Source organism: Alligator sinensis, unplaced genomic scaffold (assembly GCF_000455745.1).
Source record: "Alligator sinensis unplaced genomic scaffold, ASM45574v1 scaffold352_1, whole genome shotgun sequence".
NCBI lineage: Eukaryota > Metazoa > Chordata > Crocodylia > Alligatoridae > Alligator > Alligator sinensis.
In genome coordinates this window covers 1,391,783-1,418,371 of record NW_005842223.1, presented here as the reverse complement: position 1 = coordinate 1,418,371, position 26,589 = coordinate 1,391,783, and the positions used below count along the sequence as shown (strand labels likewise).

At 42.6% G+C, this 26,589-nt stretch overlaps 1 protein-coding gene across 12 annotated transcripts in view; it reads right to left on the bottom strand.

Annotated features, from left to right (window-relative positions):
* Positions 1 to 26,589, bottom strand: part of TEAD1 (TEA domain transcription factor 1) — a 239,476-nt gene that overhangs the window by 150,782 nt on the left and 62,105 nt on the right. For all 12 annotated transcript variants that reach the window (XR_003094887.1, XM_025208162.1, XM_025208161.1 and 9 more), the window contains one exon: positions 9,522 to 9,775. Coding sequence is in view for 11 of the 12 variants with exons in the window: in XM_025208162.1 (XP_025063947.1) it covers positions 9,522 to 9,669 (148 nt within the window). In the remaining variant the exon portion in view is untranslated. The remainder of the gene's footprint in view (positions 1 to 9,521; positions 9,776 to 26,589) is intronic.

Below are 26,589 nucleotides of genomic sequence, written 5' to 3'. Positions count from 1 at the left end.
TAATATATTAAAATGGTAATTTATAAAGGGGGCCCATCAAATACAAAACCTGAATGTGTGAATATGAGAAATTACTCCAGTAGCATCTCTGAGCTTCCTAAGCAGAAAATTCCAGAGCTGAGCAAGGTCTCTGTGCACTGCTGGTCTTTACTTGAATCCTCTCTGGTAAGATACCTTGCTGACATTCTTAGCGACAAGTATGTCTCTTGAAGTTCTATTTTCCTGCCAAGTCAGGAGTCATCACTGTGCCCACCAGTGAACTTAATTAGCCAAGTGTGTGCCTAGGCAGAAACACTAGTTTTCTACATTTCAGAAGTGTATTCATAGCTTGGCACCAGTATGCTTATGCTCACTTCTTTTTCCCCTACATAGATTATTTTTCCAACAAAAATCCTCCTTTGCTTGAATCAATATAATAAGTTTAGAATACCCAGAGCTAAAAGAGGCTTTAGAAGCTACATCCTAAATAGCTGAAATCACAACTTCTTCTCCTAGAACAGGCTCTGAATTATTTAATTCTAAGAGATGTTATATGGTCAGAGTAAAATCAATAGCAGTGCCCAGTCTTCAGTGATGTCTTCTATTTCAGACCAAATGTCCTATAATATATTGCTTGTGTGCTAAGGAAATATTCACACAATAGCAGGGCTAGTGTTTGCAAAATTATGTATTTCATGAGTAGGGATCCTGGTTTCTGATTTTTAAAAAAAAATCCCCAATTTTCATTTTTTTTAAAGTAACCCAAAATCTACATTTTTCCATTATTAAAATGAAACATACATACATGTACATACATACACATATACACACATACACATACATGTGTATATATATGTATGTGTATATGTGTATATGTAATATTAATACTTAAAGATGTTTATTCCTCATGAACATATATGTATGTATATATGTAGATGCTGATACACACACACACACATTTATATAGTTATGTATTTATTAGTGGTGTTTCACTTTAATCACAGGAATATGTGGATTTAGGGTTACTTTTTTAAACCGAAAATTGGGGATTTTTTTTTTTTTTTAATCAGAGAAAACCAAGGTCCCTGTTCATGAGGAATAAACATTTTAAAGTAAGTATTAGTTCTACATAACCTCAGGACTAATGCAAGAATCATATGACCAGCACGGCATGTTTTCTGTGCAAGTTCAGTAGGACTCTATTGTGATGCATAGTATAATGCTGTGCGTCAGAAGAAAATTCCACATCTCCAAGAACCTGTGCATCCCTAGAAGATTTCAGATGATACAAGTCAAGTTCTCCATTTGTATGTTTCTCTTAGTTGTGGCCAGAGCCAAACTAAGCAGATCCAGTAGGAAAAAAAAATCATTAGGGTGGAGTTTGCATATCTACACAGTTGAGATATCTGTCAGACCCAATCAATACAATAGTCCAAGCTCCACATGACAAGAACAGCTGTCCATAAGTCTGTACTTCCAGAAAATGCCCTTTGATAATTCAGCTTCTTTATGGCTGGATTTCATTTTAGTTGGTTGTGAACATGTAGTAGCACTGCTCTCTATGCTGTTCAAATCTCTCTGAAAACAATGACTGAGGCTTCCCTTCGACACTGTCCTTTAATACGGCTCTTTTCTAAAGAGATATTCTTTAAAAAGCAATTGGACACCACTGTCCACGCTGAAGATGACACTTTCCCCATTCCCATGATAACACCTTTCCAGAGAACACAATTTGGTGGAGCCATGCTTGGATTTTGTGACATGGATCCAACTGATTTCTAAGATCTGGGAGAAAACCCAGTTGGAAAGAAAGGAAGAACTTCTAGGATAGTCTCATGTAACACTTATCAATGTGACCTTGACCTATCTAGCCTATTATTACCTGTGACCTATTACCTAATGATAGCCTCTTTCAAGCCTGTGAGGCTTCCTGCAAACCCTAGTGTCGCTTACTGTCCCTGAGTTGCTTTCTGCTGACCTGGGGCAGATGTTTGCTCTGTAGTATTTGTAAGAGGTAATTGAAACACATTAAATCAAAGGAAGTGCTTGTTATTCTACATTCTTGGCACATATAGGCTTTTCTAGATGTCTTTGCACTTTCCTGATGCTTGGGTATTGGGCTACTGACTTTCCCTGATCCATCAGGCCAACTGACTTAGACCAGGAGTAGGCAGCCCACAGAACAATTTTGTTACAGCCTGTGGACAAGAGGCTAAGGCAGAATTTGACAGTGGAGGGCTTCAGCAGCAGTTGCTTTCTGGTACTGATGTGGGGAAAAATAGTAGCAACATCTGGGTCCTAGTGTCTGCCCATCCACCTCTGACCCAAACTGGATCAATCCAGCCTGCATCTTTAAAAGGTTGCCGATCGCTGACTTAGGCTATAGTAACTTCCTTCCCTAGAATTACAAATCCTTTTCACAGGACTGGAAAAACTAAGACTTCTGAAATTACAGGATGTCAGGATAACATTGTGAAATGAACCTTGGAGGAAAAAAAAAGGAGCTGAACTAATATAAATCACATTCAACAGCCTTTTAATACATGTCCTGGATGTTCTAGTGAGGTTGCATCATTTTAGTGCTGCTATAACTTCACTAAGCCAAAAAGGAGCTGCTCCCATTTCTAGCACATGTGCCTTAAATAAATCCATTTTTACATATATTTACACTGTTATAAAAGGGGAAAAACGCTCTCCTTTCTATCTAGTATTAATGGGGGTGGCTGCTGACATACACATTCCTGAACGGATCCTGCCACTTTACCAAGCAATTAAGTCTCTACTTCAAAAAGACTGGCTGAGTCTACACAAGACACTGACTGTGCAGTAGCATCACATGGCAGAAAGCATGACGTGACACTACTGCATAGTACTAACAAGATACCATGCAGTCAGCATCACCTAAAAGCCATTTGGTGATGCTACTGCTCAGGAAACCTGGTTACTGCACAGTCATTTAGTACTTGTGTATGCAAATACTAAATGACTGCACAGAAAGAACTGTGCAGTCAGTCTTGTGTAGACGTGGCCACTGACAACTAATTCTACACTACAGATGGATACCACATGATAAATAATTTGGATGAAGGCTGGTGTTTAGCTGACATTCTACTTTACATCCAAAGGTTTATACAGGGCTTTCTGCATCTGCATAGCTAAGACAAAAGGGGTAGAGCTTTCTCAAGAGCACTTTCATAGGAAGTACACTGTTCCTGTGCAGAACTTTCTGGCAGAACTTGCCAGTATAATTTATTAAACTAATTAATATGTCATTCTCCTGGTTCAACCTAACTGGTGGAGGGAGGAACAGCTGGGGTGGGGGGAATGAAGAGGAGGGGAAATTTGGTAACTAGTGCCATGTGGAACTGTATCATACTACACAGGCACTCAGATTGACCCCCTGAGCCTTCTCCCACTGGCTTCCCAGGTAGGAATATTACAATTTAACAATAATAAGGATTGTTAAATCACTGCTTATATTTTCCTGAGGTTTGGAAGTTGGCAGCAGAGAGAAAATTCTTTTTACCCTCATGAGGTTTTACCTCTCAATCCCAATTCCTGACCCAATCAGCATTTAGTCCTGAGGGACCAAGGTACAAAAACTAAAGTCTGGCCTCCCATGTTGCACAAAAGGGAACTATCACTAGACCGTTTTCACCAGTTCCATTTTTGTCACTTTTATTGACAGAAATGATTACTGTTCAGCACAGATACGCAATGCGTCTTCCTGCATACACAGTATGATGATGTAATACAGTGAACAATCACAGGATTGCAAGAATGTTTCTAGACAGATTTGTTTACTGTCTAAGTAACCTAAATAGTAACTTTCATAATAGGTGTCCTATATTGGGTGCATTTTGTGTATGTTGCTGTGAGACAGAAAATACAAGAACGTATCTCTGTACAATGATTGCAGTAACAGATGAATAAACATGCAACCTGATACTTCACATCTGGTATTTCATCACTCTGACTACCTTATTCGCATTTGAATACATTTAATATGTGGAAACTTTATACGGTGCTGATGTCTTTATAGAGTCAGTAACTTGCATAGAACTTCTAAAATTGAAAGCAATGATAAACATGTAACTAGTTTCTATATTTTCCATACAGCTATTCATCTAAGTTTCCTGATGAACAGGGATCTGGGTTTCTCACTTCCCATGGCGCCATGTGCATGTCCACGAGTATGGCTGCCAGGCAGCAAGGAGAGCAGCTCACACAGATAAGTGAGGGGTTATTGAGGCCCCCATAGGGAGGAAGGGAGTTGGGCAGGGCTGGGGCTGGGGCTGCTGCCCAGCTGGGCAGTACAAAAGGCTTGGGGGCTGGGGATACAGTGCGCGGCCACAGAGCCCCAGCAGGGAGCAGGACAGGGCCGTGGGCAATTTGTCCAGGGGACAGGGGGAGAGGCTGGCTCCCTTCTGCTGCACGTGCTCCCAGGGGGGCAGGAGGGACCCATGCCCCCCCAGATCTGTGCGCAGGCTGGGGGCTGTGTGCTGCCCGCTGCAAGCTCGGGCTCCCTGCTCTGCTGCCTTCCCCAGGGGCCTGCACAGCCCAGAGGGTGCAACCCGGCACTGCAGGGCAGAACAGGGCTGCATGGGGATCTCCTTGCTGCTGCAAGCCCCATGCTGTCCTGGCAGTGAATCTCCTGCATGTGCACAGCAGTAGGAGCAGTGGTGCGGGGTTGTGCCCTTCACTGCTGCTGCGCGCACAAGGGGTGCATAGCCAGGGCAGCACGGAGCTCACAGCAGCAAGCAACTTCCCTGTTTGGCCCCACTCCATCCTGCATTGCCAGGTTGCACCCACTGGACTGCAGAGGCCCTGGGGGAGGGGCAGCAGGGCAGGAGCCCGAGCCCACAGTGGGCAGCCCACCCCTGCTCCATGCACAGATCTGGAGAGCACAAGTCCCCCATACCCCCCAGGAGTGCACACAGCGGTGGGGAGCTGGCCCCACCCACCCGAGCCTGCAGCAGGGGCAGAGACCCGGGCTCTGCTCCGTTGCAGCAGCTGCCACCTCCTGCCAAGGGCAAGGGTCTGTGGACCCAGGTCCCTGGCCCCGTATCCCTGGCACCTGGGGGCCCCCTCTGGCAGGGCTGGGGGGGCAGGGGGCTGTGAGTGGGAAGTGAGGGGCACCAGCAGGGCTGTGGGGGCTGTGGGTGGGGGTCAGTGGACACCAACAGGGCTGGCGGGGGAGAGTGATGGGCACAAGCAAGGCTGGTGGGCTATGGCGGGGAGTGAGGGGCATGAGTAGGGCTGGGAGGCTTTGCAGGGGGCAGTGAGGAACACCAGCAGGGCTGGCAGGGGGGAAGGGGGAGTGATGGGGCTTTCATTTTAATCATGGATTTGGGGGGGTTTATTAGAGAATTTGAAATTTTTTATGAGAATTTGTGATTTTTTTTTTAAAATCAGGGAAATCCAGGATACCTGCTGATAAAAGCCAGTGAAAGAGAAGCTGAGGAATGCCATTAGACTAAAGTATTATATAATCTTGACAGAAGTGAGCCTTTTGCTGAGGTATTAACTATTAATTTAATGTTCAATTAATGTACAGTGCTTTAAGTTTTGCAAAAATTATCTTTGTCTAAGTAGAATGTTTTATATGATGGGTGAGTATATCATTATTAGGCTTTTCACTACCACCTTCATAAGGACAGACTGATACATTAATGTAAGAGTTTTGCAAGACTATAGTGTACTTTTGTAACTTTAAATAGTGCTTATTAATCTTTTCAGAATAAGTAAACAGATTCTGCAAGCCTGTTAAATCTTTATTAATAAATTGTTCTTTTTCCTATACAGATTCAACTGAGTAAATTATAATTGTAATAACTAACATGCTCCCCAAGTTAATCTTTATATCATTCTTTTAATTTAAAAGATTAAATATCTCACTTTGTGCCCAATAAAATACAAAAGCCATCTTTGCTAGGCTGAGTCAGTAATCTTGATAGTAAAATATCTGCATGAGGTAGTAAAATAACTGCGTGTCTGCAGTTATTTTCCTTAATGACAGTTTTAAATGACTCTGACATCATTTTGAAAGTGTATCAAAGTTATGTCTTTGATATGTCTAAATTACAGGTAAATGAAAACAAACATGCTGGAGCAAATTCAGTCCTACTGTAACTTTACTGACTGCAGTGTTACACCAGGGATGAATTAAGGTTGCATTTCAAAGCAGCTTTCATTCTTCTGATTTTTCCAAAACACAGTCTTTGCAGGAGCAGAGACAAGCGCAGGCAAGTACCCTGCCAATAAGTGAGTTCACAGGAATTGTTACAAGTAACTAAACTGTCAGCAGAAAAAGACCAACAATTTGAATTAAGTACAAATACAGGACAGCCAATGCCCTCTAATGGTCTGCAGGTTTTAGTATGTGCTAGAACAGACATTTGTGATGCTTAATTTATGGGATGGGAAATAAGTCCAGCAGAGTCGCACTTCTTGTTACCAATCATATCTGAATTTATCAATATTTTTTTTTAATGCAATGAAAGATGACGTCAAAATCCTTCCTACGCTAATCCTGAACAGCAAATTTAAGCTACACAATATAAAACAGTATCCTGTCTTTTCTATGGTCTTTATTCAACCATTTCCTCAAAGAAGGTTGAAAAGGTACTTATCAATTTGCAGGACAAGTTTTCCTGAACCAAGTTTTTTTAGTCACTTCCATTTTTACCCACAGCATCAATAATACTGAGAATTGAGATACCAGCTAATGGCTCCACTTCTTCCTCCCCTCCAAAAATATTACATGGTGTGAAAGAGTCAAATTAATAGCCAAATTTAAAAATAACTAAATCAAATTAACAGATAAACTATAGACAGTCCTCAATACCACAGGGTTAAAGACCCCATATTACCCCTTGTAAGTATACTTTTGGCATTTTAAAAAGCCCAGGAATGGCTACACGCACCTCTAAAATAAAATAAGTAAGCAGGCAGTCCACACCCAACCAGCTCTACGAGCTCTTCCAAAGACCTTTTAGATAATCACAAAGGAATACTGAAGGAATTCTGCATTCTGCTAATATTACAATATATGTTAAATCTGTGGTAGATGTTTAAAACTTCCACAAGAACAAATTCCTTCTTTCAAATATCCTTTTGTGAAAGAAAAAAACACAATTGCCTAATTTCACTCATATTCAGTAATCATGACATTTGTCCATACAGCAAATCATATTTGTTCTAGTGTCTATATTTAAAGGTAATTTCAGTCAGAAAATGAAATGGTGCTATCTTGACCTTTTGTCTTACATGGTTTATGAATTACTGACACATTACAATATCCCCCAACTCTGCAGAAGCTTTGAAATATTGCAAAGTCTCTCCTGTAAGGGAAATAAACTTGGTATGCCACTAAAAGGCATTAAATTATTTTCATTATGCCACACAGAATCTAAAACACTTACACTGTTTTGATTTCAAAATCCTTGGAGAACAATTATGCTCTTTGGGCCATAAGACTCTATTATAAAGTCCTTAGAAACCTAGCATGGTTTCAATAAATCCTCAAACACTACAAAGCAGTTACTCAGCTTGAAGAATGAAAACATGAGTTCATCCACTAAAAAGTCAGGATGTAAATTCTACTAATACAGCATTCCACATTTCCTTACATATTTCTTTTTTTTTAAATAACAGCAACACTTTAAATCAAAGTTTTAGTTCAATATATACACTTGTTAGTTTCTAAACAGATATTAATAATATTTTGGTCAGGTTTGTGGTATTTAAGGTATTTACTGACAATTAAATATGCATATATAGACAGTTTTTAAAAATTAGACTATAATGATCATCTGGCATTTAAGATTCAGAACAGTAGTCCCATTAAAACTACATCAAGGATTGGTAAAAGATTAAACCCTTGAACACATACATGTGTGGATTTTCATTAAATAAATCACATCACAAATACATTATTTCATGCAGAAAAGGATCTCCAAATTAAAAAATACATCTTAGAGGTTATTATTGTAGATTAACTATGGATTTAGGGAGCTTGAATTTTAAAAATTGTGCCAACATTATTTTTGCCTGACGAGAGTGTCCATGTATAAGTATAGTCTTTAACCATAAATATATAATAAACATGTTTGTATGTACATTTCTAAGTCCTCCTAGAAAGAGCACAACCTTCTAATTAAACTAATTTTCTTCCCTTTCTGAAGAGAAACAACAAAAGGCGTTACAATCAAAATAGACGGAAATCAGAGGGAAGGAAGGGACAAGAGAAACTATATTCTCTGAAATGAAAAAAAAAAATCCAGCAGGAAACCAGGGCCTAGTAACTTTCTGCCAACAGCAGCTGAGATGCTTCATCACAACTCTATTTTTCCAGACATTATGTTTCATTTGGCTGCAAGGGTCACATGACAGCTGCAAACTAACGCCTTAAGGTTTGTTTCTGCCTCTCTGTGACATTGACAGGCTGTGAGAGACTCCAACACCACAGAAAGAAAAAAAATGTCCTTGTTTCCATTACATCATCCAGCCAGTACTGGGGGAGGGGGCACAGCTGGTGGCAGCTGCAGTACCATCTGCTTTCTCCTTACAGTGCCTGCTAGTTTGTTCTGAAGATTTCTACTAATCTTTATGGAGAAGGGACTGTGTTAAAGACACAACACCCCATTATGTGAAATAGTATTTGTTTCACTATTGAGGAACAAGTTAGTCTAACAGCCAGCAAAGATGCATCAGGTAGATTCCTGATTATTGTTAACCATAACAGTAAAACAACCATAGTCACCAAAGCACTCCGTGATTACTGGGAACTCAGAGAGCATAGGAACAACCCACCATCTGCCTTTCACAATGTAAGGAGCCAAAATAAAACTCTAGTCAGCAATATTTACAGAAATTAAAAGAAAGGCAACATAAGCCTCCGAAGTTAGAGATTAGCTGAAGTAAACTGGGAAGACAAAAACTAAACACTCATGGAATAATATGCATAGACATCTGTATTCTTTAATGAAGTATATATTTATGAAACGCTGTCAGCATATCACATAATTTATAGTAGTTCACACTGAGAAAAGAAAAAAAATGAGCTTGCATAGCTCACTGAGAGGATTCTGGAAGTGACAAGAACTTTATCACTTCTGTATTAAAGTGTAGTATATTATATCATGCAATCACTTGAACTGCATTTCCAATTTCTCGTTCAAGTCGCTGTTATTTTTTTCATCAAAAATGAAGGCCGCTTACATATCTCTTATGTCCATAAGGAATACACATTTAAAACCTTATTTTACATATTGAGCCACATACTAGTGCTCATTAAAGGTACAATTCTGCAACTGCATGACTTCAGTCAATTACTTATTATGAGTTCTTATGTGACCAGTGTCACTCAACGTGCTAGAGTCAGAGTGAAAATGGGGAGGAAATCCCTTAATTTCACAGAGTTCCTCCAGATTTATACCAGTAAAAATGTGATCAGAATCTGGCCTTTAGTCTAAATACAGGTCTGGTTGTGTGCATCTCACTAGACATTAATTTCAAAAGATTAAATCCACACTACTTACCATACATTTTGCCTTCATCTGATAAGATTATTTTCCTCCTCCCACATGGTGGATAGATAGCTAGAGCCTCCTGAAAGCTCTGTTCAATGTCAGGGCTCCAGACACCTTCTGCATCATTGTCAATAGGTTTATCTGCAGAATCACTCATTCTTTCAATGTCTTCGGCAGGGCTCTCACTGCCGCTCCAGCTGCTGGGCTCAATGATGATGGCTGGGGTCTCCAAGCCTAAGCCTGGAGTCTTAAACAAAATAAACCTAAAAGACAAAAATCCAACAACATATATTAGACATGGAATTTGACATGAACTGTCCTTGGCTACTCCTAATTCTAAATCCACATGACACAACTTCCCAATGACAGACAATCCAGATGAGCATGGACGTTTGGTTCCCCGAGGACAAGTAGCAGCAGGACACCTTGTGCCACTGCTAACTGTCCCTAGGGAACAACTGTGCTACGTGCCCTTTGGCACATGGCAGGCTACCCCAGGTGGGGTAGGGGAGGCTAGAACCAGCACAGTTGCTGGCCCCAGCAGCCTTACCTAGGGTCCCGGGGGCTGGGAAAAGCTACAGCCATGTCGCTCCTGCAGGTTGGAGCCTGGCCAGCAGCCAGAGCACGGCTCCGGCCAGCCAGGCTCTGGTTTTGGGTGGCACGCTCTGTCCCCACATGCGCCACCCTGCTTCATGGGTTTTTTTGACCCATGGATCTCCAGGGTCAGAAAAAAACCCTGCACTGCAAGTTGTAGCACAGGAAATGCCTGAATGTGTGGTATGTGGTGCCACAGAGAGGTCTGTAGCGCCACATACTACAGTTGCGCTCATCTGGACATAGCCAATGGGTGCATCTACACACAAGCTGACTAATTAGCTCCGCAGTAAAGTGTCATTGTCTACATGTGCACCGGTATTAAGGCACAGTAAATTCACTCCACTGTAAGATAGCACAGTTGGGGATAGTACTATCTTACCACAGAGTAATTAAGTGCAATGAAATGCACATGTAGATGGTGACAGGGACTGGCTAGGGCATGAAGGCACTAAAATGTGGAGGCTTCCTGCCGCATGGCTCCACTTCAGCACTTTCGTGCCCCAGCGAGCCCCTCCACTACCCAGTGCCACCTCCAGAAGCCTGGGGCTGATCCTCCGCCCCCCAGCCTACTGCTCAGCCCCAGCCTAAACTGCTGCTGTCCTAAACACATGTGTAGACACTTCTACACCCATGTGCACCCAGAAGCAGCTGATTCTGGCTTGAATTGCTCCACAGTTTACTACGTCACATTAATTTCATGTGTAGATGCACCCAATGTGACTTTACTATTGAGATTATTAAAGTTTGTAAAAACCCAAGAGAAAGTAAAATACACATTTCAATTCTACCCTGGAACACATGTAGAGTGATTATTTTGGAATGGGAGCTATTAATTCATTTTCTGCATGCCTCTGTACACAAGCAACAGGTTATTATTATTATTAGTTTTCATTAGCTGTAACCCCCTCCCCAAAAAAAAAAACTTGCGAAAAAATAATATCAGGAAAAATATTCAACAAAATGCAATGTACTTCATTTTAACACTAATAATTTTAGAACCTAGGGGAGCATTCTCAGCTGGTGTAAACTGATTTCACTATATTGACTTCAGTGTAAGCATGTCACCTTAAACCAGTGAGAAACTGGTGTCACTAACTCTTAAAGAATAAATGGTTTAAATTAAAACAGAAATAATACTATTGTTCCCATTCATCCCAGATGTCAGTGGAGTCAAAGGAACTACTCCAGAGATTAAATTCAGTCCGCTGTGTTTAAGCGGGAAATACTGCAATATTTAGGTCTTACCCAAATGCATAACATTCAGAGGCTGAGCTATATATAAGGTGAAACCTTTAAAATAATAATGCCAGAGAAGGGAACGATGAGAGAAAATATTATACATTTAATCTACGTTTTAAAAGGTCTCTGCCACATAACTACAACAGAACAAAGATTACAAGCTTCAAGTTGCTGAATCAATTTCATAAGAAATAATTTAATACAACAGCACCTGCTCACACCAGTACAGCTACAGATCTGTCAGTGTTCCTTTTATATTTCTGAGAGAAATACAACTCTGCTATAAAGGTTTGCTCCAGGCTAAAATCTGCCATGCCAGACCAAATCCATCCCTGGTGTAACTCTGTGGAAGTCAATGAAGTAACTCCAGGATTAAATTTGCCTCCGCACATCCAGGTATATTACATTTTTTCATACCAGAAAAGGAACAAGAGACAAACAACCCAAAAAGAACTTAGGTGACTAAGGTGGGGGTTAAAAAAAAAAAAGCACATTTTAAAAAAATCAGTGAGTGGCTTAAAATTAATAAAACTACCTTGGCTACATAATTATTTTTCTATATGAAGGACTGGGATGTGCCTTATCCACATGCAGAGGAAAATAGGGAACTCAGGACTCGGGCATCTTCATAGCACTACCCTAATTTCTACATAGGCTCTCAGCATATTCTTACAATTGCAGATGGCATTCATCTTCCCATCTGCATCCCATGGAAACAGAACAGGAAAGTCAGTATAGGCAGAGACTGCACTGGCTTTACCGAAGACACTTCTCAGTATTAGTAAACTCCTGAAAAGCAAAAAAATATCAGCAGCAAGCACCCATTTGTTTGTCTGAGACACTAGGTCCTAAAATCCCTAAGGGCCACATCAGCAAGAGGTGATGATGTCTTTAAAAATTTGGAAATAAACCTGGGAGTGGTCCCTCTGTCACATAGTAATGGCCTGACCTTTAAAAGGTACTAAGCACATGCAATTTTCACTGAACCCAATGGCAGCTGGGCTTGCTCAGTACCTCAGAGAATAAAGCCACAAATTCCTTTTTAGACAACCGCATATTTTAGTGTTTCGCCCCATCTTGGTTTTAAACATTTCACTGATAACCACACCAAACATAATCACTGATATCAAAGTTGGTCAGTCCCTAGACACTTTTTAATAAAGCAATATAGCCGGCAAAGCTGACGGTAAGGCGGAGTCAACTGGAAAACAGCATGCTGCACAACAATCCCATGTGAGACCAGGGACTTTGGCCAAGAGTATCAGGGCAAACATTTACCCTTCCAGGAAGTAACACAGGATCTTTATTGTCCAGTGAAAACAGATGGTGCCTGGATTTTTAATTTTCACCTAAAAGAGCAAGAGATACGCAAACACAAAGGGCTAAAAAAAATACCAGTTTCTCTACTTCAATGGGCGAATTTCTTAATGCTGTCAGGACCTGAACCTTGTACTCGAATCACAACAAGCACTCTAGCAGCAATGTTATTGTTGCTGTACTTGAAAAAGGATGAGCCTTGAGGTCTTTGATAACCTTGCGTGATCAAAACTCAGTTTTACATTTTATCAGAAGGGAGCATCTCCAACAGCAGAGTGCTCCCTGACGCCCGCCAGCAGCATTTCTCCAATGCTGACTCACAGGGGCGAACATATACCAGCTACTAGATCACCTGTGCCACTTCCCACAACATGTAGATAAGCCAAGACTGTCTCTTATTCTAGGCCAAACACGCGCTGCTGATGACCTCTTCCAGATCACAATTCAAGAGCTTGGACTTCCACATAAACCAGCCTTCAACATATTTAGTTTTCTAAAGAAGCATTAAATCAGCTCCAAAGTAACTGACATAACTTGATATTCAAGTTGGACCTTGTATTGAGTCTGCAGGTGGAGTTTCTCTAACATACTGTCTCCTCTTTCCATTTTTCCTCCCCACTTGAATCACTGGCTTCAGACATTAGTTGCTACAAATCTCTGTTTAGCAGCCTTTAAAGTGTAGGACAAGCATATGTTTCTTCTAGAATGTCAGCACAATGGGGGTGGGAGCAATCTGTTGGAAATAAGCTCTCGTGTACTGAAGGGAGCTTTTAGCGAATTCCATTTCTGTGAATGCTGACACTGCAGATCAAGCCAGCAGACTGAGGGGGGGAAAAAACTTGTATTCCAACCACTAAATGGCTCCCTCTTATTTCAGGAGAATAATGAGCTACTCAGTTAATCACTTCCAGCTCAGCACCATGTATCAAAAGGCCATTCCACTTCATACTGTAGTTTGAATCCTAAGGCCTTAACTATGATGAAATAATTTGGTGTTATTATGCTTGAGTTCAAAGCAGCTATCTGAAATATCACAATTTACTTCCCATTAGATAAGCTACACTGTGCATATCTAATGTGCTGTAACACATAAAAATGTACGTTTGGTTCAATCCAAGTGAAAAAAATATATTATGGTGAAAAATACATTCATGACATGCACCTCCCTGCTATATGCAAATTCCCATACTCAAAATAGCAGCTTCCTAGTTTCTTTCTATTTAACGAGGAACAGGCAGAAAGAGTGCTAACTCAAATTCATTCACATACACTCATGCACTAAGAGTGAAAAGCACTATTGCTGTTCTCCAGCACACAAGAACTGTTACTGAATAAATTTTTTAAATGTAAGCCCTCAACACTGCTTCCAAAGTCCACAAAAACAACCTCAACAGGCCCTTATGTACCCACTAGGAATGTGTAAACATAAACCTCCAACTTAAGATGCCTCTTTTCATATTTTACTTTTCAGCTGCAGCGTCCTGCTCTCCTGCCCCTTCTTTTAGTATTTCAAGCTGACTTCCATCACGCATGTGACCTGTAAGATGCAAGCCATGGTAACCTCTGCTGACCATTTCTTTTCTGCGTTTGCCCTTCTTTTATGTTTGCCTGTCTCTTTTGCCTCTCAACTGTCAGTTATCCCTTGCCTGCTCTCATGTAGTTACAGTCTTCTGCATAACAGACTGACTGTTGGTAAGGCTATATATATTTTTTCTCCCGTAAGCAAAATACTACTTTTGATTGAGAGGCAATGATCAACTGTATAAGTGTATATTAATGGCCAGGATCAAGCCACCCTTTTAAATAAGCTTCAAGAAATTAGCCAATAGTTGTAGGTAAGGTATTCCTCTCATGCTTGATTTGTGGGTGGTTTACAAAAAAAAAGATCTGAGAAATAAGAGAGATCATATACTGTATTTACTCACACTCCATATGCACCTTTTCCATAAAAATGAGTACCCCAAAATTGGGGTGCATGCCTTAAACAAGAAAGTTGATCTTACTTTGTTGGACTAGAAGCATGAAGACGCTGTGTTGCTTGTAGTCCTCTGCAACTACAAGTACAGCAAGAAGGAACAGAATCCAATGTTAACGCTTTCAAAGCCACTCTAAGCTTGCTGGCTGAGAAATAAACTTACAGCCATTTTACAACACAGCCTCACCATGAAAAAGGCAGTTTTAGGCCATGAACCTGGAAAAAAAATTCTTTTTTTTTCTTTTTTTACATTCTGCTTTCCAAAAACAAGGTGCCTGCTTTATCTAGGAGCACGTGGTATGCAAGAAAGTGTGGTAATACCTGGTCAAGAAGTCAATGTACTTAAAATCAAATGCATTCTGGAACTTCTCACTGAAGAAAAGACTTTGTTCAGCTGAGCACATGTGGTATGGACACAAATTCTCTAGATTTATGACCTGTATTTATCTCTGAGAAGTGCAAACAAAGGCCTGATGCTGCAATGCTGCTTTTCACGTATGTATATCCAAAGTTGCCAGGTTTCTACAGAGGTGCTGAACAAATTTGCAAGATCCAAGACCATGACGTGTAAAGAATCTTTAAGGTTTTGCATTGTAGACTGGCATACAGGGAACCCTAAAAAGCAGGGTTGGTTAGTCTTGGAATCTTTTATGTTGGCCTCCCAAAATGAACTGGTGATCTTTTACAGTCAGTTTAACTGGGATGACTTCTGGAATTTCCAGCATAAAGCAGTGCTTTCATGGGGATACTTTTTTCCTAAGTTACTGGAACTCATCTGGTCCTCTGCAACTACAAGTACAGAAAACCCAGGAAGGTTAAAAACTTGTTTTGCTTTAGAGAACTTTACAATTGGCTATTAAAAGTGGCTCCTGATGTCATTGCTCCGAGTGGTCCTCTCAAAAGCTCATCCCTAACCAAGCTGAATTAACTGTTTAAATGTTTTAGAACCTGCTATGGTGTCTTTAAAGATTTTCAGGTGAGAGAGGACCACTGTGCTCATCTAGTCTAACCTTCTGAATATCGAAGATTGTGGAATGTTCTTGCATCTCTCAACATCTTTGCATCAAAGCATATCTTTTAGAAAACATCCATTCCTGACTTACAGATTTTAAGGGTCTCAGTAAGTTATGTTACAAGCATTAAATGCCTTCAATTGCCTTATTTTTGTTTGAATATGACCAGTTCCATTTTCTGTAACTCTATGCTTAGAAGCTTTCCTCCCAAACTTCTAACAAAAATGGCAAAATCCAGTCACTTGTTCATAAGGCACGGGATTAAGTGAACCTTTTATATTAATGAAAATGTGTACTCTTTATCCACCCTCCTTAACATCAACTGTAATTATTGTTGGATCAGGTAACTGTCACGTGCAGTACTCTCCTCTCTGAAATGTGAGATGTTGCATTCTAGTCTGCGTTAATGGCAAAAGTCATCAAAAACAACTGATTCACTTCTCTACCATCTGAGTTGAAACGGGACTCTACTGTCCTGACTGCTTTCCTTATTTCCCCTCACACCACTGCTGAGTGGCTTAGTGCCCACGAGGTCACTGATATAAGGAAACTGCCAAGAAAATGGCGCCATCAAGAACAGTAGGGAGAAGACAGAAAACCACATACAACTTAGGAGAAAGGGGATCTCCTCTCCTCCAACTGTTGTCAGTAATCAAGTCTATAGAATCAAATTGAGACACCCCAAGAACTGACCAGGTGCCATGAGTGCTGTTCACCTCTTCAACTTTCTTCCCTTTCTCAGTGGGGCTACTTGATAGCTCAATCTCTTATGTTCTCTTTGTGCCTATACAGTAAATAAAGAGCTAGGGAAATTTCACAGAGATTTAATGTTATTCATCGCAGAAGTCAGTTTAATGTTTCCAATGAAACCGATGATGACAGAGAAAATAATACAATTTAAGTTATTAGGCCAAAATATACCTGGAGGTGTCTCTGGTGTCACTGCATCATACTTTGTTACTTAATGAAGAAATCAGTAGTGGGGCAGAATATTCCCATTATGATACAGAAACCTCTAAATCAGTCTCCCAAGCTGTGAAACTCATGTTGATACAGGGAAGGTTGCCCTACCAGGTTGATGCCTGACAGCTTCTGATGTTATAAAGGAGTGGTAGTGTCTACACCAGTGATTCTCAACCAGCGTACCACAGCACCCTTGGATGCCATGATAGACTCGGAAGGATGCTGGTGGGAAAGAGGAGACAACCAAGATAAGTGTGAGTTCCCATGGTAAGATAAACACAGGCTCTTCCCTTCCAGCCATTCCTCCTTCCCTCACTTGCTGCAGCACAGGCTCTTCCTTACCAGCTGCTCCTCCTTCCCAGCTCCTCTTCAAGCAGGTAAGAACTACCATAAGTAAATTACTTTTTGAAATGGGTGCTGCTCAATTCACAACTGTTATGGAGGGGTGCCTTGAGTCTCAAAAGCTTGAGAACTACTGCTTAGTTCTGTTTAGTTAAACCATATACCAGTGGTTTTCAGTAGAGGTGCACCAATAGAGATTTTAGGGGCCAATACCAATATTTAAGAAGGCATATCAGCCATTTCCAATACAGCTGCCTTCAGGTGGTAAGTCTGTTGTAGTGGAAGGGAGGGAGGAGGGAAGGGGCATGGGGGGCAGATCAATGTCCCACATGGTGAGGGAGAGGGCAGGGGCAGGCAGACGCTGCCCAGGGGGATGGGTGCTCAAGACAGAGGCACGGCTCATGGCGGGGAGGGTTCCCACTGCTGCTTGCACTCCAGGAGGGTGGGAGGATGTGACCCCTGGATCTCCCTGGGGTGGGAGGGCTGAAGACTGCGCTGCGCAAGGCTTTTCTTGGCAGGGACTGGGCTCGGAGTGGGCACCAGCAGTGCTGGGAGGGGCTGCAGCCACCCAAAATTTTGCCACAGCTCCGATTCCAGCCCCACACTGCCAGGTACATCCCGGCTCCATGTCCTGCCTCCACCCACACACTGGGAAGAGCTGAGGCTGAGCCAGATGGCTGGCGGCAGTGGCGGCACTGGGAGTGGTGCTGCGCCAAAATTTGGGGTGGCCTCAGACCCCTCCCAGTGTCACCAGTGCCTGCTCTAAGGCTCTTCCAGTGCTGCATGGGGCTCTTCTTGGCAGGAGCTGGAAGGGGGCTGCAGCCACCCCAAATTTCACCACAGCTCTGCTCCCAACACCGCCACTGCCACCAGTCACCTGGCTCAGCCTCGGCTCTTCCCAGCATGTAGCTGGAGGCAGGACATGGAGCCAGGCTGCACTTGGTGGTGCAGGGCTGGGAGCGGAGCTGCAGCAAAATTTCGAGTGGCTGCGGCATGAGCATTTATTGGCCAAATTACCGGCCCCATTGGGCTGATATCCGATACAGAAAATTTTCTTTATATCGGTACCAGTAAAAGACGGATGTATCGGTGCACCTCTAGTTTTCAAGGGATCCCTTGATAGGCTCAAGCCATCCTGCACTAGACTCAAGGCACTCCTTGGAAAATGTCAGTTCTTAATTGTCTCTTGATTTGAACTGCAGAAAAATAAGAGCAATTCTTGTTTTGAAAGGAACTCAGAAAACCCATAACTCAAATGCTTTTGACACTATAGATTCCTATTTGAAATCTGCAGGTTTATTTTGTGAATCATGTTTGCGTACTTAACAGTACTAACACATTGCATGGCACACTGTGGCACCCCTGAAATGATCTCAAGGTACCCAAGAGCGATGGAACCCTGGTTGAAAATCGCTGCTATATATGCAAAGCAGCACAGATTTTCAAGAAGAAATAAGCCAATGTTTATGCAAATGTCTACACAGGCTCCCTTATGAAATTTAGGTAAGACTAAAGTGATAAGCATGGGCCTTCTTTACAAAAAAAAATGAAGTACTCTATTTTATTTAAAGATGCAAAAATAATTCATATAGCAAAATTTATAATTATGTAAGTATGTATGGACTTCTCCAATTCTCTGAAGTTTTCAAATGACTGATTTCAGGAAAATGCTATATACCCCAATAAGAAATATTTCAAGTGATGATATATAATTTATCTGTAAGACGAAAAGATACAATGATGAACCAGCAATAAGGATACAGAGCATCCAAGGGGAAAATCATTCCATTAAAATTACTTTATTGTATTTTTGTTATGGGGTCCATTTATCAACTGTTCCTTCCAAAGAGAAAGAACAACAGGAGTAAAGAGAAATCTGTCTCCAGCACAAAATCTTCATTTAAAACCCAGCCATAAAAATCTGGTAGTTCATATAATATTTGCCATAAAAATGAAATTAAAAAAATTCTTCTCTGAACGCTCCAAAACTATGGGGAGAAATTCTCGTATTGTGCTGTGTGGCCATAAAAACAGATGCGTAATATTGGTTCCACACACATTCTCATCACAAACACTAGTTTTGGAGGAGCAGAACCTTTTCTGGCTCTGAGTGCAGTATATGCAAAAACATATGAACCATTCCAGAAAGCTTCTCTGGGCTCACATTACAGAACTCCTGCGGATGTTTTTTTCCCAAAAACTGGTGGCTGATCTGAGTCACCAGTTTTCTCAATCTATATATGGCATTCTGGAGAGTGCATATGTGCACCAGGGATCCAGCATACCTCTGAGTATAAGGATATGAAAAATGTTATTTGACTTTACAGGTAAAATGACATCTACATTCTACTGTAACTTTCTATGGTTCCAATCCTACAGACAACACAACTCTCACACCTGCAATCAGTCCTATAGAGATAAGCAGTACTTAGGTCTATGAGTGTTTGTGGAAGCTAGATGCAAGTATGGAATTAAGATTTATTAATGAACTATTAATTAATTGACCATTTCTTAAAAGGAAACAATGTGTTCTTCTTTAATTGTTCCATTCCATCTAGGAAAATTGATTACTTAAAAAGAATAAGTTGATATTAATACAACAATTTTAATCCTTTCTTCCGCCAAAACATTAATATTCTAAATATATGGAAGAACATTTCAGAACACTATTGACTATATGCAGTTGTTTCTAAAAAAGCTGTTATTTTTTAAGTTAAAATTTAAGATTTTGCTGGGAAGATTAAACGAATCATTGACCATAAGCCACTTTTTCTCATTCATTAGTTTTAATTTTATGCCCTATACACACTTAATTTCAAACTTCCTGAAATGAGTAGCCTTTTCATTGTGCCGACAAAGAAATGCTCATGATCAGACTGTACCAGAGTAATTTATGTCTTTTGTCAACTTGAGGCTGCGTCACTGGAATACTCCAAAAAAGGCTTCATCCTCAAATCATCTAGAAATAGTAGTTTGGCCAGAACCAAGCAGTCAGTGGTCTTTTGCATAGAGAACATATTACGTACTCACCAGGTGACATTCTACATGAAACTTAAGATATTTATTGCATCCTATGAATTCTTAACTCAGGGTCACAGCTGGTTCAGAAACAGGCACGCTCTGCATGTGATACTAAAGCAGTTGCATTCATCTAGAGTGCCAGATTTTACTTATACATATTGGTTTAGATCAACGGTTCCCAGTCTGTGGTACAGGTACCACCAGTGGTACGCAGACAACCTGTCAGTGGTATGCGTTAACAGATTTATTTTAATTACTTTATATGACAAAAATTTGCTGGTGGTACTTAAGGCTGTATCGTTTTAAATTGGTGGTGCGCAATGTCTCAGAGTTTGGGAACTGCTGAAGATCAAAGGTGTCAATTCACCCTGTTCCATGTGCTGGATCCAGATATGGGGCTCCTCGCAGACTGTGATCTAATCCATGGCACAGAGATGTTGCAGTGGTGGCAGCAGCTGCAGTGGGACCAGAGAGGATAGCGGTAGCGGCAACTGTGGCAGAAATAGGGCCAGCAGCTCTGGCACAACTGGAGAAGCTGGCAGGGTCAGCCATGGGACAAGAAGGGACAGTGGTAGCAGTGACTCTGGCAGTAGTGGGACCAGTGACAGTAAGACAAGCAGATGCAAAGCTGTATCAACACAGACCCTCACTCGCCCTCCTGACACCAGCAGCCAGTGGCCTCAGGATTCTGTAGCAGGTCCACCCCATGGTAGCCATTTCCCCAACTTCTACTAGCCCACTGACAACCTGGCAGGTCAAAAGAAACAGTGCTGAAGGCCATATGTTGGATACCTCTAGACTAAATGGTGAGGCCACTGTTGAGACATATATACACATGCAAAAACTTAATGAGGCTACAACTAATGATGATTTTAAATATAACTCATCACCCAGTGTAATCAATGACTTGCATAACAAGCATATTAACTGATCATGGCTAACTGCTAATACAATGCAGAGTAGAAGGTAAGAAATTAAATGTATATAATATATCATGAGGCTCACATTTTCTACCCTTTTAAAACAACTATGAAACTTGAAAGCTAAGACACCAACTCTTAACAGCCGGCATAACCTTGAGTGGCCTCTCAGAAAATGGCATCAACACAAAAAATGGCTGCAGGGGACAGGCTCAGAGCCCTATATCTAAAGCAGACTGTTGGGTATTATCTGTAGAGGTACTTGACTTCTCTTTGCAAATGATGTCCTGTCACCCATACAGCTGTCTCTCAGTCAAACCTAAGAGAATTACAACATTTAATTCTGTGTGCAATAATTCATTCTAAGATCACTTTTTCTTTGGAATAAAACAGTAAAATTTCCCAATCTCCTTCTAGGAAACACTTAAGAAAAGAGCTATAAAATACAACATTTTAACCAATGACTGAAAAAATGTAGTCATGCAAGCCACATGAAAAAGACTAAATCTAAACCATGATTGACTACAATTCTCTCAGGAACCTTAGAAACCCATGTACTCCAGGCACCCTTTTTCAGATGGACTTAACAGATCTTCAGCTATCCAAAAAAAGACTGAAATTAGTACAGTTCAACCAATCTATTTCATCTGCAAGTCCTATTGATAATTACACCAAGACAGACACTGTTCCTTTTGCAACTCTGGGAGGTAATCTTAGGGCAAGGCTCAATTTAGCTTCTGCTCTCTCCAGTGGGAGCAGGTTATACACAGATCATGCCACCCACTGAAAGGATAGGGTGTAGATAGTGATGATAACTCCACCAGCAACTGTAATACTATAGCATGTTGGTCCCAGCTCTAGTCCCTCTGTGACATTTTAAAGCAAACAATGGCAGGAGCACAGGAATCATAGGATCATAGGAAAGTAGGGGTTGGAAGGGATCTCATGAGGTCCAGTCCCTGCTCAAGGCTGGAACATCCCTACCTGAACCATCCCAGCCAAGTGTCTGTCAAACCTCCTCATGAAAATTTCCACGGATGGAGAGTCCACAACTTCCGTAGGTAGCCTGTTCCAATGCTTGACTACCCTCACTGTCAGAAAGCTCTTCTTAATTTCCAACTTAAATTTCCCCTTCTGCAGCTGAAGTCATTGCTCCTAATCCTGTCCCCTATGGCGACCAAGAAAAACCCATCTCCATCTTCTCTATAATTTCCCTTCGGCTATTTGAAGATGGTTATCAAATCCCGAGTCTTCTAGTCTCCAGATTAAATAATCCCAGCTCTTTCATCCTTTCCTCATAAGTCATGACTCCTAGGTCTCTAATTATTTTTTGTTGTTTTCCTCTGGACTCTTTCCAATCTGTCCATATCCTTCTTGAAGTGGGGGGCCCAAAACAAGACATAGTACTCCAGGTGAGGCCTCACCAGTGCTAAAAAGTGCAGAAGAATCACTTCCCTTGACCTGCAAGTGACACCCCTTTTAATACAACCCAGTGTGCGTGCTATTGGCTTTTTTTCAACAAAAACACGTTGTTGGATCATATTTAGCTTATAGTCTACTGCAGGGGTGGGCAACCCCCAGCATGGGTGCCAGAGCATGACACGCAATGGCATTTTTGTTGGCATGTGCACCTCAGGGCAGATGGCAGAGGAGACCTGAGGAGCCTGATCCTTGTTATGGTAGCGTAGCCCCAGCCCCTTCCTCATCTATCTTGAGGCACACGTGCACCCACCACCAGCAACCAATTGGGCTGGGGCTCTGCAGACCCTGGTGCAGCTGCTTGCCACCTCCCCACCTCCTGCTGTGAATAGCCTGGGCTCTGTGGCAGGTAGCACGGCCTGCCCAGAGCCTGAGCTGGTTGTGGCAGGCAGCTGGGAGGCTGCACCAAGGTACGTAGAGCCCCAGCCCAGCTCGTTGCTGGTGGTGAGTGCATGTGCACCTCAGGGAGAACGGCGGGGAAGGGGCTGGGGCTCCACTGCCACAATGAGGATCAGGCCCCTCACAATTCCCCCGCCATGCCAATCTCTTACAAGTCAAGGTTACAGGTGTTTTTGGCACTCTGTCCAAAACTGTTGCCAACCCCTGGTCTACTGTTACCACACAGGACATAGATGCATAGACATTAGGGCTGGAAGGGACCTTGGAAGAACTTTGAGTCCAGCCCCCTACCCCAGGGGCAGGAAGTCAGCTGGGGTCATAGGATCCCAGTAAGATAAACATCCAAATGTCTCTTGAAGGCATTAAAACAGGTGCTTGAACCACCTCCAGCGGCAGTCTATTCCAAACCTTGGGGGCTTGGACAGTAAAGACGTTCTTCCTTATGCCCAGCCTGAAACAGTCATGGAGGAGTTTGTGACCATTCGATCTTGTCCTCCCTTGGGGTGCTCTGGTGAACAGACATTCCCCCAGATCCTGGTGAGCACTCCTGATAAACTTATGTGGCCACCAGATCACCCCTGAGCCTATGCTTTTCCAGGTTGAAGAGTCCCATAGCTCTCAGCCTCTCATCATAAAGTCTGTTTTCCTGACCTCTGATCATGCACGTGGCTCTCCTCTGGACTCTCTCAAACTTCTCCACATCCTTTTTGAATTGTGGAGCCTAAAACTAGACACAGTACTCCAGCTGCAGCCTCATCAAGGCTGAGTACAACGGGAGAATGACGTCCTGGGATTTGGTTGAGAGGCATCTATGGATGCAAGCCAGCATTTTGCTCGCTTTGCTAGCCACTGCATCACATTGAAGGCTCATGTTCATCTTGCGGTCAGTCATGACCCCCAAGTCCCTTTCGTCCATAGTGCTAGCCAGTGTAGCATTGCCTAGCCTATAAGCTTGCTGCAGATTTTTCTTCCCAAGGTGGAGAACCTTGCATTTTTCGGTGTTAAACACCATCAGGTTCTCATCTGCCCATTTCCTAAACCCGTCAAGGTCAGCCTGGATCGCCCTCCTGTCCTCAGGTGTGGATGCTTTACCCCAAAGTTTGGTGTCGGCAGCGAACTTGGCCAGTCCACTTCTGACGCCAATGTCCACATCATTAATGAAGATGTTGAATAATATAGGCCCAAGGACAGAGCCTTTGAGGGACCCCACTGGTCACAGCGCACCACGACAATTGACTCCCATCAACCATCATCCTCTGGGTCCAACCACGGAACCAATTCCCCAGCCAGCAGACCATGGTGAAGCCAAGGCCACAGCTAGCCAGTTTTGCTAAAAGGTGATCATGAGCTACCAGATCAAAGGCTTTTTTGAAGTCAAGATATATGACATCAATCTCTTCTCCCTTGTCCAGCTGATAGGTCACCTGGTCACAAAAGAAAATAAGATTGGTCAAACAAGACCTACCCACGATAGACGCGTGCTGGCTATCCCTCAGGATTTTGCCATCAGCCAGTCTGTTGAGAATGGTCTCTTTGAAAATCTCTTCTAGGATCTTCTCCGGGATAGAGGTCAGGCTGATGGGCCTGTAGTCTGCTGGATCCACTTGCCTCCCTTTCTTGAAAATAGGCACCACATTGGCCTTCTTCCAATCACTGGGCACTTCACCAGAGCACCAAGAGTTCTCGAAGATCCATGCCAGGGGCTGAGCTATGATGCTTGCCAGCTCCTTGAGTACCCTGAGGTATAAGCTGTCAGGGCCCGCTGACTTGAAGGTATCCAGCCTCTAAAGGTGTTCCTTCACAAGGTCAGCATTGATGGAGTGTAAGGAATCTCCTTCACCCAGGCCTTCGCATCCTGTAATGGACAGGGTCATCCTGTGGGACTGGTGAAAGACTGACACAAAATACCTATTTAGCAAGTTGGCTTTTTCCTGGGAGTCGGTTGTCAACTGTCCCACGTGGTTTAGCAGGGGTCCAATGTTGCCCTTGCTTTTCTTCTGGCTCCCCACATATCTAAAAAAGGACTTTTTATTGTCCTTGATGCTTGTAGCTAGTTGGAGTTCAGCCACAGCCTTGGCTTTCCTGGTTCGCTCTCTGCAGGTTCAGACCAGCGCAGAATATTCCTCCTTTGAGGTGGATCCTGTCCTCCATCCTTTGTAGGCCTCTCTTTTCAGACGCCGGAGGTCCGCTAGTTCCCTGCAGAGCCAAGAGGGCTGCTGTGCCCTTTTGCTGCCTTTCCTCTGAGATGGACTAGACTTTGTTTGTCCAGGTCCTTCTCCAGAGTACACTGCAGTCTAGACACTCATTCCCCAGTCTATATTTTTTCATGCAATTGTTCTATCCTAAGTGCAGGACTTTACAAGCTCATCTGATTGATTGCACACCATTTCTCCAATCATTCTGGAACCTAGCCCTAACCTCCAGAATGACTGCAACTCTGTCCAACTTGGTGTCATTTGCAAATTTGCTAAGCACGCACCTGATCCCATCATCCAAATCCTTAATAGAGATATTAAACAAAACCACACCCAGGACAGATCCTTGGAGAACCTCACTTGATACCTCCTCCCAAATGAGTCACTGATGACTACTCTTTGAACACAATGATTGAAATAGTTATGTATCCACATTACAGTACTTTCATTTAGTCTGTATTTCCTCAGTTTGTTAATAAGAATGCCATGAGAGACAGTGTCAAAGACCTTGCTAAAGTCAAGATATATGAGATCTACTGCTCTCTCCCCAACCACACAGGTCACCTTACCATAGAAGGAAATCAGGTTGGTGAAGCATGACTGCCCTTGGTGACTCCATGCTAGTTGTTCCTGATCACCATGTTCTCTTCTTGTTCAAAATAAAGTTGTTCTCTTCTCACCTTGTTCAAAATAAATTCCTTGAGAACCTATTCCATAATGTCTCCAGGTATCAAGGTCAGACTGACTGGTCTGCAATTCTCCAGATCCTCCCTCCTTTCCTTTTTTAAAGATGGGCAGCACTATATTTGTCCATCTCCAATCCTCTAGGACAAGGGCAGGCAAAGTCCGACCTGTGGGCCAGATGGGGTCTGTAGCGGACTCCATTTCTCAGCAGCCCCTGCCTGCATCGCTGTGACCGGTTTCCATGGAGACCCCAGGACTGACGGCACTGTGACAGTATGGGGCCAAGGTTTCCATGGAGACTGACCCCAGCAGTTCTGGCAGGGCACACAGCATGTGTGCAGGCAGCAGACAGAAGCTTTGCCCCAGCTCCAGACCACACTGTCACCACTGCAAAATCCCAGCCCCGGCTCCGACATAGCTCCCCACCCAGCTGCACACCGTGCCAGCACTGTTGGGGCTGGTCTCCATAGAAACCCCAGCCCTGCGCTGTCACAGCACTGCTGCTCCTGGGGTCTCATTATAAACCGGCCACGGAGACATGGGCAGGGACTGCTGGGAAATGGAGTCCGTCTGCTGGCCGGATCCACCATTGTGCCTACCCGTGATCTCTGACCTCACCCAACCTCCATGAGTTTTCAACAAGGATAGCCAATGGCTCATAAATAATCTCGGCCATTTCCTTCAGTACCCTAGGGTACATCCCAACCCATCCCACCAACCTGAAAGCATCTAGCTAATCTAATTAAGCCCTAACCTGTTCTGCTGCTACTCTAAGCTGTTTGACTCCTTCCCTATCTTTGCTGCCAGCTGTGCTCTGTTAGCTGCCCCCTTTTGTGAAGACTAAAATAAACAAGGCATTAAATACTTCAGTCTTCTCTGCATTATCCATAACTAAGTTGCCTTCTGCATTCCTTAAAGGACTTATTGGGGGGG